The following is a 20,485-nucleotide window of genomic DNA, read 5'->3' as shown; positions in this document are numbered from 1 at the left end:
CTGGAAGAAGCTCCTGGCTTCTGGTTTTGGATCTGTTCAATTCTGGCTGTTGCAGCCATTTGGGGAATGAACCAGCAGATGGAAAACCACCCACCTCTGTCTCTACCTTTCTTTGTAACTCTTTCAAATAAATAAAATAAAAAAAATTTTTTTTAAAAGATGCTGGTTAGGACACCTGTGTCCCATAAGGAAGTACTTGAATTCCACGCCTGGTGGATTCCCAACTCCGGCTTTCTGCTAAAGCTGACCTTGGTTGCTGGCTTTGGCCCTGGTCCAGCCCCAGCCATTGTGGGTATCTGTGGCATTAACCAGTGAAATATATGCTCTCTTACAGAAATGCATTTACAAATGCATATATGTGAATCTCAAGATGAGGCCTGTGCTCTGCCAAGGCCTAATATTTCCCACTGATCTACTCCTACTGTCCACTCTATAGACATTTTAGTACCCCTGTTCACTAGTCCTTCACATCCTATATCGCTGCTTGAATTCAATTATTTTTGTTCTTGTTTGTGGGGTTTCCCTACTGGACAATGAGTTTCTTGAGAAGGGGCTGGATCTGCTTTGGCTCCCCTAGAATATTACATGCCATATATTAGATGTTTAAGTATTCATTAAACAAACAGCAGATGTGATGATAAGTGGATGAATGGATGGAAGGGTAGATGAGGGAAGTGAGGCAAATTTTTTTTTCTTTTTCTGCCAAATTCACACAGAAGGGAAGTCAGATGAACTCTGTAAAGCATTTCTCACCTCTTAACCATCAGAAACCTATTTTTTGACCCCATGACTCAAAAGGCCTGACTTTAGGCCTGCCTTCCTCCCAGTTGATATTCTAGCCTCAACAGAGAACTCACGTTGAATTCTTCTCTGAAGAGCTTATTGTCGTCAGCCATCCTCCGGTTAATCTCTTCTTCCAGCTTGTCCACAGGCAGGGGTGGGTACTTCCTGTTGGTGCTTGGGGATCGGGCCAGAAGTGGCACACTCTGGGGCTCTGCAGTGGACAAGAGGGATGGTAAGTTAGGCGTTTCAGGGGACTAAATTGACGAACAGATCAAGCTTCTTCTTCTTCTTCTTCTTTTTTTTTTTTTTTTAAAGATTTTATTTATTTATTTGAGAGGAAGAGACAGAGAGAAAGGTCTTCCATCCTCTGGTTCACTCCCCAAATGGCTGATCCAAACACAGGAGCCAGGTGTTTCCTCCAGGTCTCCCATGTGGGTGCAGGGTCCCAAGCACATGGGCCATCTTCCACTGCTTTCCCAGGCCGTAGCAGAGAGCAGGATTGGAAGAGGAGCAGCCGAGACTAGAATTGGCGCCTATATGGGATGCCAGCGCCACAGGCGGAGAGTTAACCTACTGAGCCACAGCGCTGGCCCCACAGATCAAGCTTCTAAGAACTAGGGTTGTTTTCTTCAAAAGCCTTTTTTAACTTTTGATAGTCTTATTCTTTTAAAGGGATTGGGAGGGGGCTGGCGCTGTGGCATAGTAAGCTAGGCCTCCATCTGCAATGCTGGCACCATGTCCTAGCTGCTCCTCTTCTGAGCCAGCCCTCTGCTAATGGCCTGGGAAAGCAGTGGAAGATGCCCCAAGTGCTTGGGCCACTGCCACCCACATGGGACACCTGGAAGAAGCTCCTGGCTCCTAGCTTTGGATTGGCCCAGCTCCAGCCATTGTGGCCATTTGGGGAGTTAACCCACGGACGGAAGAGTGAACATGGCTCTGCCAAAACCTTGGTTTAAAAAAAATTATATATATATATATATATATATATATATAACAAACAAAAAGGATGGGGACACCACTAAATTATTGGTTTTCTTCCTCATGAAAGCTCCCCATGTCTTACCCACATCCTCAGTGCGGCCGTTGGATAAGCGGAAAGAATTGGAATGGCTCCCGGCTTGCTTGTATTTCTTAAACCTAATGAGAAAATGTTCATAGTAAAAAACTAAACCTAGGCAGGAGAGGCCAGTTATTGTTTGTGCATTCCTGTGAGTCGAGAGCCTCTCTTCACCCCCGAGGCAGCTCCATCCTGTGGAGACTGACACCACAGGATGCTCCCGCTGGCCCTCGGCATGCTAGAATCCAACCCAGGTCATGGCAACAGGAACTCTGGCTTGCACAGTTCCCCTGTGCAGCTCCAGTTCCAGGATCTACTAGAAGGCACAGCCATATGAGCTGGAGAAAGGGACAGTGGTAGGAACAAGGTTGGGGGGGGAGTGGCCACTGGAAGATCTTTATCAGATGAGCAAAATCCCGTATTTCCCTAGCGCAGCCTGAGAGCTCTGGGGAGAAGCCCAGAGCTTCAGAATGGGTGGGTACAATTCTCACTAGGCTACAAGTCTCCGGCTCAAGACCGAATTAAACACAACTAGCACAGTAGCTTTAGCAGGCAGAGAACAAATGCACTGCCCGCTTCTTTCCACGGGTTTCCTAATTTCACTCTGGCCCTTTCAGCGGTTACTTCACAGGGTTAGAATTGAAGATCCGGAACCTCCAGTAACAGACTGGGCCTTATCTCCCAATCTCCAAACCACCATTCTGGGCTTTAGGCTTGACTCGAGTTGGGGTACCAGGCTGGGACACATAGAAGCAAAGGGGAGGGACCAGGGCTTAGGAAGACTATCTAGGTTTTTAAACCAGTTCTAAGCAAAATTTTACTTTTACCATTATCATGAGTCATCTCCCTTCTATCTTACTCATTGCCCTTATCCTACTGTCTTCTGGACTGTGTGGGTTTACAGGACACTGGGGTACTGAAACAGAGTCTAAGAGAATGCAGAAGCATTAGTGTGCTTACCTTAACATGTACAGAACTATGATAATAAACACAATCACTAGCAGAGAGGACAGGGCCACCATCACTGCGATAATTGGCGTCTCATCTGAAATCAAGAGAGCAGAGAAAGTCATCACCACATTGCACACCACAGGGCTCATGCTAGTCACTCAGGGAACAGTCTGATGAGGAAGAAGGGCTCATTCAATGCTTCTGTCAATGGCAGCATGTGGGGACACAGAGAGTGGGAGGGTGTATGTCTCCCACAGCTACCCAGGACTGTTCGGGTGAGGTGGAGTAGAAACACAGGGCTTAGGATAGCATGTCTGCCCATCTCTAACAAATCATTAAGTCATCTACTCGCTGTCCCCTTGCATTAGAATAAAGCTGTTTGAAGGCACTATTTCCTTCACTGCTATAAGCTTAGAGCCTGAATCAGTACTTAGTGTATAAAAAGCGCTCAAATATGCAGAGGCATGAACACATCCAATCCTGATGGCAAGCTGGTGTACAGAGACAACACTGTACTCTGTCCCAGCCTCAACAGGTTCCAGCTAGAGGAAAAGACAATTTTCTTATCATAAACCCAAATAGTTTCCTGGCACAGAGATGCTCATTTCTGATTAAAATAAGGAGATATTATTAGAGTGTTAGGTACTAGGTATCCAAAGCTGCTGAGTGTTCCTTTTACCTCTTCCCACATTCTGCTCTCTCTGCAACCACTGCCAAGACCCCAACCACACCAAATGTGGACTGGAGATACAGCAACCCTTCCCTCCATCCCACAGGGCCTGGCTTCCTTCCTGTCCAATACCTGGCTCCATTTCTCAAGTAGCTGAACAGATTCTGACTCATCCTTCTCCATTCACACCCCCTACTAAGAACTATACCAAGCAGTTTGAGTCTGTAGCTGTCTTCATGTTTTCTTACTTGCTACAAAAGAGGACATTTCCCTACCGTCTCATGGTCAGTCTTGCCACCTGGGCTTTGGATTATATCCATTACTGTCACCTCCAGGATTTGTCTTTTGGACCTCACTGATCTCCGCCAGCTACCACCAGCCTCATGTCTCTCTTCTCAGCTAACTGCTCACACCAGTTGTCTAACCTATTTACTCTGATCCTGTACCTCCCGTTCTCCCTCATCTATTTGCTCTGATTCTCACCCTAATGATCCATTTAAGTTGCTCAGCAAAGATGCTTACAAATGGCATACTGCCAAATCCAATGGACACATTCCCATCCTCATCTGATTCAACCTTTTAACAGCATTCATTCAAAAAATATTTATGGGCCAGCAACTGTGTGCCAGATGCTTTTCCTGACACTGGGAACAGAGGAGTGATCAAGCAAATAAGTGACAGTCTGCTTTCTGTGGGGAAGGGAGAGGACACTCTCATAAACAAGTAGACACTTCACTTCAGACAGGGGCAATGCTGTGAAGAACAAAAGCTGGGTAACAAGACACAATGTGGCAGGTTGGAGAAGCTGTGACAGCATGGTTTGAGAAGGTCTCTTTGCCCTATCTAGGCAGGGCTCTAAATAATGTGAACAAGTGGCCCATGCAAAGACCCAGCACACAGCTTTCTAGACACAGGGACTAGTAAGCACATAGGCCTTGGAGAATTCAAGAAGTGGCACAAAGTCCAGTGTGGTACAAGACGTGCCAGGAGAGTTGGGCAGGAGCCAGAAGACTTAGGGCTTTGTAGGCCATGGTAGCAAATACAGATTTAGTTCTGCATGTGATGGGAAACACTACATATTGGAGGGTTTTGAACAGATAAGAAGTAGAACTACTTGCGGAGGATTAGCCTATTGAGCCGCGGCGCCGGCCAAGAAGTAGAACTTAACTTACATTTTTTTTAAAGATCATTTAAACTGACTCACAAGCAGCAAGCATGAGGTGGGAGGTAATCTAGAATATCATGGAAGCCAAAAGCAGTTTTTCCAGGAGGGTATTTCAACCAAATACTATCCACAGATCAAGTAGGACGAAGACAAAAGGTGAAACTGGATTTAAAAAGATGGTAGCTGGGGCCAGCGTCATGGTGTAGTGGATAAAGTCACTGTCTGCTGTTCCACTTCTGATCCAGCTCCCTACTAATGATCTGAGAAGAGCAGAGGAAGATGGTCCAAGTGTCTGGGTCTCTGCCACCCAACGGCCAAAGCTGAGCTGATCCGAAGCCAGGAGCCAGGAGCTTCTTCTAGGTCTCCCACGCGGGTGCAGGGGCCCAAGGACTTGGGCCATCTTTTACTACTTTCCCAGGCCATCACAGAGAGTTGGATCACAAGAGGAGCAGCCGGGACTTGAATCGGTGCCCATATGGAATGCTGGCATTGCAGGTTGGGGCTTTAAACCATTGCGCCACAGCGCTGCCCGCAGTCCCCGCCCCCCCCCCCCCTCCGCCGATAATTTCATAAATAAAAAAAAAACCCAGATAGCAGTTATTGGTATATTGGTGACTTTTTTGAGAGCGGTTTCAGTGACAGGTGAGATGAGAAAACCTTAGTGAGTTAAATGCAGATACACAGGAGAAAATAAGACAGATTCCTTTTATGAAGACTTTTAGCATAAAGGGATGCAGAGAAAAGGAGCAACAAATGGAAGGAGATGCAGGGATCAGAGTTTGGTTTTTAAAACATGGGAAAGAAGGGCTGGCACTGTGGCACAGCGGGTAAAGCATCCCATGTGGGCTCCAGTTCATGTCCCGGCTGCTCCACTTCTGATCCAGCTCTTTGCTATGGCCTGGGAGGGTAGAAGAAGATGGCCGAAGTCCTTGGGTCCCTGCACCTGCGTGGGAGACCCGGAAGAAGCTCCTGGCTCCTGGCTTCAGATTGGTGCAGTTTCAACCATTGAGGCCAGTTGAGGAGTGAACCAGCGGATGGAAGACTTCTCTCTCTCTCTGCCTCTCCTTCTCTCTCTGTGTAACTCTGACTTTTAAATAAATCACAAAACAAAACAAAACAACCATGGGAAACAGAGGCTGGCACTGTGGCACAGCAGGTAAAGCACGGCCTGCAGTGCCAGCATCCCATATGGGTGCCAGTTTCAGTCCCGGCAGCTCCACTTCTGATCTGGATCCCTGCTAACGTGCCTGGGAAAGCAGCAGAGGATGACCCAAATCCTTGGGCCTTTGCACCCTCATGGCAGACCGTGGGGGTCGGGGGAAGTGCTGTGGCATAGAGGGTAAAGTGACAGCCTGTAGTGCTGGCATCCCAAATGGGCACTGGTTTGAGTCCCGGCTGCTCCCCTTCTGATAGCCTGGGAAAGCAGTAGAAGACGGCCCAAGTGGTTGGGGCCTTGTACCTGCATAGGAGACCTGGAAGAAGCTCCTGGTTCCTGGCTTTGGATTGGCCCAGCTCCAGCTGTTGCAGCCATTTGGGAAGTGAACCAGCGGATGGAAGACCTCTCTATCTGCCTCTCTCTAACTCTGCTTCACAAATAAATAAATAATTCTTAAAGAAAAAAATGGGAAATATACCATGCTTCTTGTTGACGGCAATTTTTCAATACACTGCATGTGGCTTTCCTCTTAAAATAAGGCTTCAAACTGGTCGCCCACTCTTTCCCCTCTGAGGCACTTTACTCTAGCTTTCACAATAAAGCACTCCTCTGATTCTCCAGCTCCTGGCTGCTCTAGCTCAGTTTCCCTTGCTACTATTCCTCTTCCAATACCAGATCTCTAACTGCGGGAACTCCTCAAGGCTCTGTGCTTGGCATTCTTTTCTATCACTCTATCTGTTTGATAGATGGCTAAGTAAAATAATATGCCAGTCATCCCCACATTTGCACCGCTTGGTCAGATCTCTCTTCTGCCCATTTGCCACCTCTCCTTTCAGTTTTGCAGGAAACACACACTGGGGTCTTTCTGTGCTCTGTTTACTCAGGCTGGGCCTTCAAACATGTTACTCCAGCTTCACACAGCCTCCTTCCATTCTCCGTCTGGCTAACTCCTACACATTCAGCTCTCATTTTAAATGTCACTTTTCCCAGAGAAGGTTTTTATGACTTCTTAATTCTAAATTAGGATCCCAGTTTCCTCATCTTTTAAATAAGTTATTCTGGAGATTAAATAAGATCATCCCTGTAAAGTGCTTGGCACATACTATGCACTTGGTGAATTTAGCTTTATTTTCTGTATTACTTTCCCAGAGCACTGTTATTTCCCTTGGTAACACCATTCATACTTTGTAAGTATGCCTTTATTTGACTGTAGTTGATTAATGAGTGTCTCAGTCTCATTTGCCTAGAAGAACCATACTCTCTCCACAGTGGGGAGTTTGTTACAGAGTGGTGGGGGCTTCTTTTATTTTACAAAGTATAAGCAGCACATATATTTTCAGACTTTTCAGTATGGGAAACTATCACACTTACACAGGATTAAGGAGGTTATAATAACCCTCTAGTACTGATCAGTTCCTTTCAACACTATCCCCATATGCCAGTGTTTTCATATATACCAGGGTTTCTCAATCTTACACCAATGACATTTGGGCTAGGTAATTCTCTCTTGTAGGGGTCTATTGTGTGCATATCATTGCTGGGTACACTAGGTCCATAGGAGGTTTTCTGGGTGGGCCCTGCTGGTATCCACGATAACACTAGGCAGTCACAAGAGATGAAGGGGAAAAGAGGAAGAAAGGCTCTCCATCTAGACGACATCTGTGTCTTGTTCCAATTTCCTGAACCATCGCTGGTTTAGAATATGTCCTTGTTAGTACTCCTGAAGAGACATGGACTGCGAGCACATTCCAGGCCACTTAATGCTCCAGGGCAAAGCTCACTAATACCAAGAACAATTCTAACTCTGGGAACAAATTAACAAATAGAATAAATCTTTAAAAATATCCTGGAGCCAGGAACTCAATCAGGGTCTCCCATATGGGTTGTAAGGACTCAACTACTTAAGACATCATCAGCCTCTGCCCCCCAGGGTACCCATCAATAGGAAGCTGGACTCAGCAGCAGAGTCGACCCTTCAACTGAAGCACTCCAAAATGGGATGTGGACATCCTAAGCTGTGTCTCAGCCATTGTGCCAAATACCAATCCCATTACACCAGTGGTTATTTATTTATTTGAAAGGCAGTTCTCCCATTAGCTAGTTTACTACATAGAAGGCAGGGCTGGGCCAAAGCCAGGAGCTGGAAACTCATTATGGGTCCTCCACATGGGTGGCAGGGATCCAACTACTGGAGCCATTGCCTGCGGCCTTCCAAGGTGCATATTAGCAGGAAGCTGGAATGGAGAGTGGAGCCAAGACTCAAAGTCTCTGGGGTTCAGCAGAAGACTTGTCCTGAGTGGTTCTAAAACTCTAGCTCAAAGACTGCTTCTTTATAAACATTACTATACTATTTTCTGATTTTATCATAGCAATTATATAAATGTATGTGGTTAGAATAGTAGGGTGAGAACAAGTTTTATCTTGAGTTCTTATTATCTATTAAACACCAGTTATAAGGTCTTCATGTGAGAATCCCATTACAAACAAAAAAAGAGAACCAAACGGTTATAATAAAAAGTCCAATGAAAGAGGTTTGTACAGAATGTTGTTCAAAACTTCCAGCGCAGAGAATGAATTAATGTCTGAGGCTATGGCAATATGGTACAAAATGACTGTCTTGGGTGCTGCACACCAGGCTCCAGAAGCCTGTGAGTGCCTTTGATTCCAAGTTTTGCACAAATGGCTTAGATTCCTGGCCTCCTTAGGCTCCTATCCACTAGTAATAGTAAGGCTGGTGGGATGGTAAAGGTGATAGCCAGCACCTGCCAAGCAGTTGCTCTGTGCTGACCCAACACTTCATATGCATTATTTCATCCCACACAACAACCCTGCGAATGAGACTTTTTGTTTCTATCTCATTTTGCAAATGGTGACTGTTAGACACCTTCCCACCCTGCTGGTAAATGGCGGGGTTATGCTACAAACCCAGGTGGTCTAGCATCAGAACCAAAATTTTTAACCACTGTGAAATATTGCCTCTCCAAATATTCCTCTAGGCTTCTCATTCCCCAGCTTTAATCTGAGGCTAATTCAAAAAGTTTGTGGAGGGGCCAGTATTGTGGCATAGCAAGTTAAGCCACTGCCTGCAACACCACTGGCATCCCATATGGGTGCTGGTTTTGGCTGCTCCAATTCCAATCCAGTTCCCTCCTAAAGTGTCTGGGAAAGCAGTGGAAGATGGCCCAAGCGCTTGGGGCCCTGCACACATGCAGAAGACATGGAGGTTCCTGGTTTCAGCCTGGTCCAGCTCCAGCTATTGCAATTTTGAAATCCATGCAGTTTGCTCACAATATGTATTTCCTTTGCGAGATCCCTCATATGGATCTCAAAAATTTTTATACCAAAATATATTTATCTTTTAATTCACCTTTTGAAGCATCCACAAACATATTTCAAACCTATTCAACAGCACTTTCTTCAGTGAGAAAATTCTTTATGAATGGCAGCATGGAAGAGCATCCTGCTGACTTCCTGGGAACTGTAGTCCTCTTCAGGACCAATGAACCATTCCCTCAGCTGCTGGATGCGTAGTGGCTAACACTAGCCACGTCTTTCCCCAGAACTGCTCTTGGCCTAAGAGAGCAGATTGGTTCAGAGGAAAGGTTTCATTTGCTCCTTGATTCCAACTCCAGGGCTTCCCGTGGGATTGGCCTCTGCTGTCTTTGCTCTGGTCACCTGGTACCCACTGCATTTACTCTGCCTACTCACCTCTTCTAACTTCACTGCCTCACAATCGCTGCAGGGAGAAAATTCTTCCCAAATAAACCTGCTGCATGCAAATCTGAGTTTGCTTCTCCTAGAATCAAACTAATAAACTGAGTAGTAAAAAATAATGAAGGCTGAGTAACAACTGGAGAGTAGTCATCATGAACCCCGACTTCATGAGGAAGAGACAATGCCAGGCTGAGTTTAATGCATTTCTACACATTTCACAAATCATCCAGATTGACATCAGGAAAAAGGCTCTAAAAAAGCAGCAGTTCCAAAGGGAAAAATGTTGCATGATCTCACTAAAATGAGGCAGGTATCTATATTAGACAAATTTATAGGACAGAAAGTAGGAGAGTGGTTTCCAGAGGGTGTGAGAAGGAGGAAATGGAAAGTTATTTTTTAATGTTTTGAAGTTTGAGTTTGAGATGACACAAAATTCTGGAGAATGATGGTTACACAAAGATGTAAATATACATAATGCCACTGTATACTTTAAAATGGTTAAAAATGGTAAACTTTGTTATGTATAGTTTACCACAATTTTTCTAAAATGCTAGTTCTACCAAAACAATTTAGAATACACTTAAAAAATAATGCACATGAGAAAATAAGCAGTTGCTTGGACTTCAAAAGAGAGGAAGATAAGTTGTCTGAGTTCCTCCTCTCATTTTATTCCTTTCTGCTCTGACAATTAAAACACCAGCTATAACTGTTCAGAAGCACCCCAAGGCCAGTGCATAACTTACAACCCTTAATTCATCTTCATAAAACTATATAATTTGCTTATCAAAGCCACTGTAATGTAAACGTTTCCACAGTTGGCTCATTTCTCAAAAGTCTCTTGTTTGGTTTTAAAACTGGAATGTGATACTGAAATTCACAGCCATAGTTCTAGAGTACTGCTCTACTAACGACCACTACACGATTGGTCTTTCGAGACTACTGAGAATATGTTCACCTCTTTCATTTTCCTGTTTGATCAGATGAATCATACAGTCATTTTTTGACTTAAAAGGAAGATTTACTGGGGACGGTGTCATGGTATAGCGGGAAAAGCCACTGCCTGCGATGCTGGCATCCCATATAGGCTCCAATTTATGTCCTGGACACTCCACTTCTGATCCAGCTCCCTGCTAATGGCCTGTGAAAAGCAGTGGAGGATAGCCCAAGTGTTTGGGCCCCTGCACCTGCATGGGAGACCTGGATGAAGTTCCTGGCTCAGCCCTGGCTGTTGCAGCCATCTGGGGAGTGAACCAGCCAATGAAAGCACGCTCTCTCTCTCTCTCTCTCTCTCTCTCTCTATTTGCAGCTCTGACTTTTAAATAAGTAAATAAATCTTTAAAAAAAGGGGAGATTTTTATATTAGCATATTTTCCACATGTCACAATTAGCAATGATCTCAGTAATTAGTCTTTTTAATAATAAGACTAAAATTACTTAAATATTAGCCTGTGTATAATATTTGGGAGAAGGAAAGGCTCAACGTAATGAAAACATATATGAGAGGAAGGAGTCCCAGATCTTACATTTAATCCTGAAACTTACCACTTCCACTTGACTTTATTGTAACACTGGTTAAGGGAGCAAATATAAGTATCTATTGTATGAATCTACTAGCTTCTGCATTTGATAGCATTTTTCGCAAGTGAATCTGAATAGCAAGGATACCATATTAATACAAAGTTTGGTTCCTGAGTTTAGGAAAGCACAGGAACTCTCTATATAATATGGTGACACTTTACTTTTCCTCATCAAATACAGTAGCATGGAAAGTCAGAGTATCCGCTTTTCTGACTCAAATGGTCCCTACTTACAGGGACTTTTTTTTTTTTTTTTTTTTTTTTTTTTTTTTTTTAAGATTTATTGATTTGAGAGGTAGATTTACACAGACAGAGAGAAGTCTTCCATTTGCTGGTTCATTCCCCAGCTGGCCATAATGGCCGGAGCTGCACTGATCCAAAGCCAGGAGCCAGGAGCCTCTTCTGGGTCTCCCACACAGGTACAGGGACCCAAGGACTTGGGCCATCTTCTACTGCTTTCCCAGGCCATAGCAGAGAGCTGGATCGGAAGTGGAGCAGCCGGGACCTAAATTGGCACCTACATGGGATGTCGGCACTGCAGGCAGTGGCTTTACCTGCTATGCCACAGTACCAGGTACTTCTTAAGCCTTCAAATGTTCCACTACTTAATTATTCAGAAAAAATTATACATGGCTATAGAATGGAATCAAAAGAAAGAAATTTCAGAGTCTGATTTGATAAAATAAAAAATCATGACAAGAAAATTGCTTCACATAGTTTCCGAACTCAAAAGTAATGATGTTTCTTAGAATGTTGGATGATCTCTTGTGGTCTTTGATGGAAGCCTTATTGTTGCCCCTGGCAAAAGCTACCACTTCTATGAGGGTAACCATGCTCTCCAGGGATGAAAACCAGAGGTCAACAGACCATCTTAGGCTACAGACTCAGAAAACCCATAAAATTTACATAAAGCCTCAAAGGGTCAGCATTTTATAGACTAGGAGAAAAACAACACAAAGCCAAAATGTATAAGGGTAACTGTGGCCTAGAACCCAGAAATTATCACTAAAGAGCAGCCTGCATCCTATTCTGGTGTTGGCCTGGCCCAGCTCCAACTACTGTAGGCAACAGGGGAGTGAACCAGAGGATGGGACATCTCTGTCTGTCTCTTTCTTTCTACCTCTCAAATAAATTAACAAATACGTGTGAAAGTGCATCATGGTTGCTAGAATCTATCATCTATATTTAAAAACATATTGAATACTTATTTCTATTATTCTTCTCTAGGAAATTAGTATGGAAACAACTTAAGGGAAAGGAAACAGAAGACACAGTCACAGATGCACAAGGTTACCACAGACAGAGCAGAGGCGACACAGATGGGTACTATACACAGTGAGAGGGACAACAGATACAAGGTGAGCGGCTCACCTCTTCTGTCCTTTGAGTCAGAATTACCTGTGTAATAAGTGAAAAACAGAAACATTCACTCAGGTTAAAGAAAAACATTAGCATTCAATTTAAGGCAAAACAAAACAAACTTCAGGAATAGAGATACTTCCCTCCAGATCTTGGAGTTAGAATGAAGCATCCTCCAACAACTGGAAAGCAAGACTGCTCAGATCCACTAAATTTTAGTCAGTGATCTGGCCTCCTCCTGAGTATACAAGCAATGGAGCATCAATACTCATAAAAAGTACAAGAGAAACACAAACACAAGATGTTAGAAGGATCTTTTTATGTCCTTTGGACCATTAAAATAAAAAGGGAAAAATTAAGTAAGGATATAGAAGACCTGACAAGAGGTAATTAAATCTAATTGGTATTCACCAAATTCTTTGTACTAACAGATGATACCTGTTTTCAAAGGCCTTGTGGGGTGTCTACAAGTCCTTATAAATGCCCAATAAGATAAACAGCATAGTATTCTTTTATCATGATGCAATAAGATTAGAAACTAACAAAGAAAATATTTGAAAATTAAAATTAGAACCAAAATAGAAAAATTATCTAAAAATAACAAAGATCAAAACACTATTAAGGTAGAACCTGCCAACTCTCCCCTACTATCTGCACTCCCTCTGCTTGTCTTTGGTACAGAACCCATTTTTAGCTGAGCACAAAGCTGCCTAAAGATTACATTTCTGAAACTCCTTTTTACTAGATGTAGTCATGTGATGAAATTTCAAAAAATGCAGTATGAATACAACCAATATAGGTAACTTCCAGGTCCCATCTTCTAGAAAACAGATTGTCTCTGGCCGGCGCCGCGGCTCACTAGGCTAATCCTCCGCCTAGCGGCGCCGGCACACCGGGTTCTAGTCCCGGTTGGGGCGCCGGATTCTGTCCCGGTTGCCCCTCTTCCAGGCCAGCTCTCTGCTGTGGCCCGGGAGTGCAGTGGAGGATGGCCCAAGTGCTTGGGCCCTGCACCCCATGGGAGACCAGGAAAAGCACCTGGCTCCTGGCTCCTGCCATCGGATCAGCGCGGTGCGCCGGCCGCAGCGCCGGCCGCAGCGGCCATTGGAGAGTGAACCAACGGCAAAGAAAGACCTTTCTCTCTCTGTCTCTCTCTCTCACTGTCCACTCTGCCTGTCAAAAAATTAAAAAAAAAAAGAAAATAGATTGTCTCCAATGTTCTCAGGGGCTGAATGCACTCTAACCAACACAATTACCTACAGAAATACATGTAGGATATGAATAAAGCCATATTTATGCAAAATTCATAATATGTTAATTAACTATAAATAACAGAATACAAAATTAGGTTTCAATTCAAGAAGACAGAAAGCACAAAATAAATCTAAAGAAGACTGAAAGAGTAAAAAGAAAAAAGAAATCATTGATACAGGAAACTGAAAACAACAGAATTAATAAATATACAATAGTAGGATTTTTGCAAGAAAAAAGCAATAAACCATGAAAAAAATCTAAACAAGAAAAAATACGTAAAATAAAAATTATTCATGGCTATGTAGGAAATTTTTTTTTTTTTTTTTTTTTTATTTTATTTTTGACAGGCAGAGTGGACAGTGAGAGAGAGAGACAGAGAGAGAAAGGTCTTCCTTTGCCGCTGGTTCACCCTCCAATGGCCGCCGCTGCAGCCGGCGCACCGCGCTGATCCTGGCAGGAGCCAGGAGCCAGGTGCTTTTCCTGGTCTCCCATGGGGTGCAGGGCCCAAGCACCTGGGCCATCCTCCACTGCACTCCCTGGCCATAGCAGAGAGCTGGCCTGGAAGAGGGGCAACCGGGACAGAATCCGGCGCCCCAACCGGGACTAGAACCCGGTGTGCCGGCGCCGCAAGGTGGAGGATTAGCCTATTGAGCCACGGCGCCGGCTAGCTATGTAGGAAATTAATGAGACAACTTTCCCTCAAATCCATTCAAATAAATCTGGAAATAAGAATAAAATGCCAACTCTTCATTTAGAAACTCTTCCTGTGAAGTAAAACACAGATATAAATGCTCATTAAAAGAGGAATTGATATATCCTATGACAAAATATATTTACCCAAACTTTGAGTTAATAATGGAAACCCCTTGAAAGTCTCCTGCTTTGAGGTAGGTACAAGACAAGACTGTTTTTACCACTGTTGCCTAACTTTGTAGTTATTTACCAACGCAATTAAACAGAAGAAAGAATAGATCCGAAAATTTGGAGGATATCTGCAGATGAGATGATCTGATGACTTGTGATAATTGTTGAAGAAAACTGTCTCAAGCACTAACACAACTTACTAAGATGGTCAGTACAAAATACAGCTTAAAAAATCAGTAGCTGAGGCTGGCGCTGTGGTGCAGTAGATTGTGGGGCGGGCATCCCATATGGATGCTGGTTTGAGTCACGGCTGCTCCACTTCCAATCTAGCTCTCTGTTGCTGCCTGGGAAAGTAGCAAAAGATGGCCTAGGTCCTTGGGCCCCTGCACCTGTGTGGGAGACCAGGAATAAGCTCCTGGCTCCTGTCTTTGGATTGGCCTAGCTCTGGTCATTGTGGCCATTTGGGGAGTGAACCAGTGGAGAGAAGATCTTTCCCTCTGTCTCTCCTTCCCTCTGTCTATAACGCAGCCTCTCAAATAAATAAAAATAATAAAAAAAAACAGTAGTCTTCATATTCCCAGCAGTAGTCAGTAGAAGATTTACTAGAAGACAATATCCATTTATACTAACAAAAATAAAACAAAACATTACAAAAAAACTACAAGGTAATATTTGAACAAATGGAATATACTACATTCTTGGATGACAACATTTTAAAGGTGTTTGTAGATTCTCTGTTAATCTATATATTAAGATCAATAAAAATTATTTTGTCCAGCTAAACAAATTTATTCAAACGCTTTTTTTTTTTTTTTGACAGGCAGAGTGGACAGTGAGAGAGTGAGACAGAGAGAAAGGTCTTCCTTTGCCGTTGGTTCACCCTCCAATGGCCGCCGCGGCCGGTGCACCGCACTGATCCGATGGCAGGAGCCAGGAGCCAGGTGCTTTTCCTGGTCTCCCATGGGGTGCAGGGCCCAAGCACCTGGGCCATCCTCCACTGCACTCCCGGGCCACAGCAGAGAGCTGGCCTGGAAGAGGGGCAACCGGGACAGAATCCGGCGCCCCAACCGGGACTAGAACCCGGTGTGCCGGCGCCGCTAGGCGGAGGATTAGCCTAGTGAGCCGCGGCACCGGGCCTCAAACGCTCTTAAGAAAAATAATCAAAAGGCACTAGCAGGCCGGTGCCACGGCTCACTAGGCTAATCCTCCGCCTGTGGTGCCGGCACTCCGGGTTCTAGTCCCGGTTGGGGCACCGGTTCTGTCCTGGTTGCTCCTCTTCCAGTCCAGCTCTCTGCTGTGGCCCCGGAGTGCAGTGAAGGATGGCCCAAGTGCTTGGGCCCTGCACCCGCAGGGGAGACCAGGAGGAAGCACCTGGCTTCTGGCTTCAGATCGGTGCAGCGCGCCAGCTGTAGCAGCCATTAGGGGAGTGAACCAACAGAAGGAAGACCTTTCTCTCTGTCTATAACTCTGCCTGTCAAAAAAAAAAAAAAAAAAAAGGCACTAGCAAGGATTATTTATTTGAAAGTCAGAGTTATACAGAGAGGCACAGAGAGAGAGAGAGAGAGAGAGAGAGAGGTATTCCATCCACTGGTTCACTCCCCAACTGGCCACAACAGCCGGAGCTGTGCTGATCTGAAGCCAGGAGCCAGGAGCTTCTTCTGGGTCTCCTATGTGGGTCAGAGGCCGGAGGACTTGGGCCATAGTCTACTGCTTTCCCAGGCCATAGCAGAGAGCTGGATTGGAAGTGGAGCAGCCAGAACTAGAACCAGCGCCCATACAGGATGCTGCGGCTTCAGGTGGCAGCTTTATTCGCTACACCATATTGCTGGCCCTGCAAGAATTTCAAAATTAAGTTTGCCAAAGGAAGATTCACCTTACTGGATATTAAATGTTTTAGAAATTACAATGACTAAAACAGAGATGGACTCTATTTAACATGAATTCCCCAAATACCTAACATGTGGGAAGCTAAATGTATATCAGAATTCAATATATAATAAATGTGGCATTTCAAATCAGTGAGGAAGAAACTAATCATTCATTAAGCAGTGCCGGGACTGCTAGCCATTTGGGGTAAAGCGGATCACAGCCCATACTTTCAATCAGAATGAATTCCAGATGGATCAAAGATTTATGCACATACATGTACACAAACAGAAGAAAGAAACCATAAAAGGAAAATCATTTTATAATCTTGGATTATAATTCAGTATCTAGAAAGCATCAGTTAAAACAAACTGACACTTGTATTTTAAAAATTGAAAATTGCTAGTGGTATCTTCTGCAACGCAGAAAAGCCAGATGACCAACAAGGGAAAAATATTCCCACTCTTACCACAGGAAAAGGGATTACTTCTTGAACACATAAAGAGTTTCTACAAATGACTCAAAAATTTAACATTCTGTTGAAAAAAAAAATGGGTAAAGAATATCAGCAATGTTCAGGAAAAGAAACACAATCTTTTAAAATATGGAAATTTGATGAACCTCATTTAAGAAATGCAAATTAAAGCTACACTGAGATGTTACTTTTTACCTGCATATTGGCAGGGATCCAAATGTTTGCTAATAAACTGCATTGAAGAGAGAGTAGAAAGACAAGTACTAACTGACATATTGTTAACAGGAATATATTTCCTCAAAGAGGCATACTTGTCAATATCCATCAATTTATAAATGCACATTCAAAATAATTTGTCCTAATACTATTCTCATATGTGTTTGAAATGACAATGCGTCTTATTTACAATACTCTGAAAACATCCTTTACACCACTGAGAGGGGTGACCAGATAAATATGTTAAAGTATACCACACAATGAAGCAGTTCTTTGCTAAAACATAGCACAAGTATGGTAGGCTAGTGATAGGCAGAAATGAACACGATATTTATAATTTGTATTATAAGTAGAAGAAGAAAAATAATAAATATGCTTTTGGTATTTTAAAAGGAGAAAAGAGATTCAAGGGTCAACATTAAAGAAAAATTAAGATTAAAGGATTAATTCAGGATATGTCCAACAGAGTTTTAGAAAAGGACAGAGAAAATGGAAAAGGGAAGAAAGTTTTCAAATACAACAAAATTTTCACAACTGAAGGCCACAGGTCAAAAGAGCCTATCATAAAAACAGACAAAAAAGACTGACATCAAGACATTTCCGTGAAATTTCTGGACATCAATGATAAAGAGAAGATCCCTAAAAGCACACAAAGGATTAGGAATTGGGGATGCAGTAGAATCCTCCAAACCTGGTAATCAGGAGTCGGGAAAATACTTTAAAAATTCTGGGGGAAAAAATATTTCCTCAAATTCTATACACAGCCTTTAAGACATTTTTAGGCATGTAAGGCCTCAGGCAATTTACCTCCCACACAGTCCTTTCTCAGGAAGCTAGGGGAGGATGTGCTCCACCAAATGATGAAAGAAGGCTGGAAAAGAACAATACGAAAGCCAGGAAGCAGCCAGGAGAATTCCCAGAATGACAGAACTCGGGCTCTGTGGTAGCCCTGGAGATCCTCAAGTCTAGACTAGAATAAGACAATAGAGGGTTCAGGCGGAATTCTTCTGTGTAAAAACGAAATAACATATTATCTAATTGCTCTGACTTTGTAGAAAACTGTATTGACAGGCTTTCGAGAGTGAGGAATAATAGGCTAGCAATAACAGAAACGTAAACAAAAAATAAGACAACTATTATAACCAGCAAAAAACTATACAACAAAGGAGAAAAAAATCACCAAGTGCACAGCTAAACAATGAACAGTATTTCACAGTCATAATAATGTAAAATATCAAATTCTGACTTAAGCAAGTGCAGAGTCCCAAGGACTTGGGCCATCTTCTATAGCGTTCCCAGGCCATAGCAGAGAGCTGGATCGGAAGAGGAGCAGCCAGGACCAGAACTGGCATCCATATGGGATGCCGCTGCTTGAGGCTAGGGCTTTAACCTGTTGTGCCACAGTCTACATCTACAGTCTACAGTCTTAAAATAAGTATCTATTAAAAGGAGATACTTGTCTATCATAGACCTGTTAAATGAGCGACAGTACAGAAAGGAACATGGGTTGTGCAAGCAGTCAGGCCTGGGTTACAGTCTCACTACTCAGCTTTGTATAACTTACTCTGCCTTTCCTTCCTAAGCAAATGAACGCAACTCACAGCATGACATGCATTTAAGTTGTTATTCAAAATCCACATACAGGGGCTGGTGCTGAGGCACAGCAGGTAAAGTCATTGCCTGTGGTGCCAGCATCCCATAGGGATGCTGGTTCAAGTCCCAGTCGCTCCTCTTCCGATCCAGCTTCCTGCTAATGTGCCTGGGAAAGCAGCAGAAGATGGCTCAAGACCTTGGCCTTGCAGCCATTTGGGGAGTGAACCAGTAGATGGAAAGCTCTCTGTCTCTCTCTCTCTCACTCTGCCTTTCAAATAAATAAATAAATAAATAAATCTCACACACACACAAAATACATACACAGGGGACAACATTGTAGCATGGCAGATAAAGCCACTCCCTGCAAAGCTGGTATTCCATAAGGGAGCCAGTTCATGTCCCAGCTGCTCTACTTTCAATCTAGCTCCCTGTTAATGGCCTGGGAAATGCAGAAGACGACCCAAGTGTTTGGGCTCCTGCTACCCATGTGGGAGACTCGGATGAAGCTCCTGGCTCTTGGCTTCAGCCTGGCTCAGCCCTGGCCATTGTGGCCATCTGGGGAGTGAACTACCAGATGTAAGATCTCTCTCTCTTTTTCTCCCTTTCTCTCTGTAACTCTGATTTTCAAATAAATAAATAAAATCTTTTAAAAAAAATACACACATACATTCTTTTGTGTTTGATAAATAAAGGGTTCAAAATTACATATGCAATATGAAAGGAAGAGAAATGCATTAGGATTATCCATTAAAACAAAACAAACAGTACTGGTGCCTACTAAACTGATTTCATGGTCATAACCTGCACTTTGAAATGTACTCCACAAATTGGGCTGGTGCTGTGGCATAGTGGGTAAAGCCACTGCCTGCAGTGCTGGCATCTCATATGGGCACCGGTTCAAGTCCCAGCTACTCCTCTTCTGATCCAGCTCTCTGCTGTGGCCTGGGAAAGCAGTAGTGAATGGCCCAAGTCTTTGGGACTCTGCACCAGTCTGGGAGACACAGAAGCTCCTGGCTTCGGGTCAGCACAGCTCTGGCTGTTGCGGCCATCTGGGGAGTGAACCAGTGGATGGAAGACCTCTCTCTCTCTCTGCTCCTCTTTTTCTCTCTGTGTAAAAACTCTGACTTTCAAGTAGATAAATAAATCTTTTAAAAAAATACTCCATAAATTATGGTTTCATCATTGTAAAACTCCCTCACCTGTAAAACATAAAACAGAATTTACCTCACAGGAATATTTTCTAAAACTTTCATTACAATGTGCTAGGTGTGGTACTAATTACGCTAAAACTAATACTGACTTGAAAGCACAGGGCAAATATCAGACATCATTGGCCTACAGTCCTCTATCTCATCAAGAATAATGGGATATCTTACACACTAAAGTATCTTTTCTTTTTTCTTCTTCTTTTTTTTTTGACAGGCAGAGTGGATAGTGAGAGACAGAGAGAGAAAGGTCTTCCTTTGCCGTTGGTTCACCCTCCAATGGCCGCCGCGGCCGGCGCTGCGGCCGGCGCACCGCGCTGATCCGATGGCAGGAGCCAGGTGCTTCTCCTGGTCTCCCATGGGGTGCAGAGCCCAAGCACTTGGGCCATCCTCCACTGCACTCCCGGGCCACAGCAGAGAGCTGGCCTGGAAGAGGGGCAACCGGGACACAATCTGGCACCCTGATCAGGACTAGAACCCAGTGTGCCGGGGCTGCAAGGTGGAGGATTAGCCTATTGAGCCATGGCGCCGGCTCAAAGCATCTTCATAAATTGTATTGGTGACTATCAGAGCAATACAGACT

At 43.8% G+C, this 20,485-nt stretch overlaps 1 protein-coding gene across 8 annotated transcripts in view; it reads right to left on the bottom strand.

Moving 5' to 3' along the window:
* PTPRA (protein tyrosine phosphatase receptor type A) overlaps positions 1 to 20,485 on the bottom strand; it is a 147,784-nt gene that overhangs the window by 38,343 nt on the left and 88,956 nt on the right. For 4 of the 8 annotated variants that reach the window (XM_008256241.4, XM_051845207.2, XM_070052009.1 and 1 more), the window contains 4 exons: positions 12,445 to 12,471; positions 2,801 to 2,885; positions 1,847 to 1,920; positions 858 to 994 (listed from right to left, as the gene is read on the bottom strand). In XM_008256241.4, the coding sequence (XP_008254463.1) occupies positions 858 to 994; positions 1,847 to 1,920; positions 2,801 to 2,885; positions 12,445 to 12,471 (323 nt within the window). The remainder of the gene's footprint in view (positions 1 to 857; positions 995 to 1,846; positions 1,921 to 2,800; positions 2,886 to 12,444; positions 12,472 to 20,485) is intronic. The other 4 variants (XM_017341731.3, XM_070052010.1, XM_070052011.1 and 1 more) reach the window with 1 other exon arrangement.

This window comes from Oryctolagus cuniculus, chromosome 11 (assembly GCF_964237555.1).
Source record: "Oryctolagus cuniculus chromosome 11, mOryCun1.1, whole genome shotgun sequence".
Lineage (NCBI taxonomy): Eukaryota > Metazoa > Chordata > Mammalia > Lagomorpha > Leporidae > Oryctolagus > Oryctolagus cuniculus.
The sequence above is the reverse complement of the archived record's forward strand: the minus strand, read 5'-3'. Positions and strand labels throughout refer to the sequence as shown.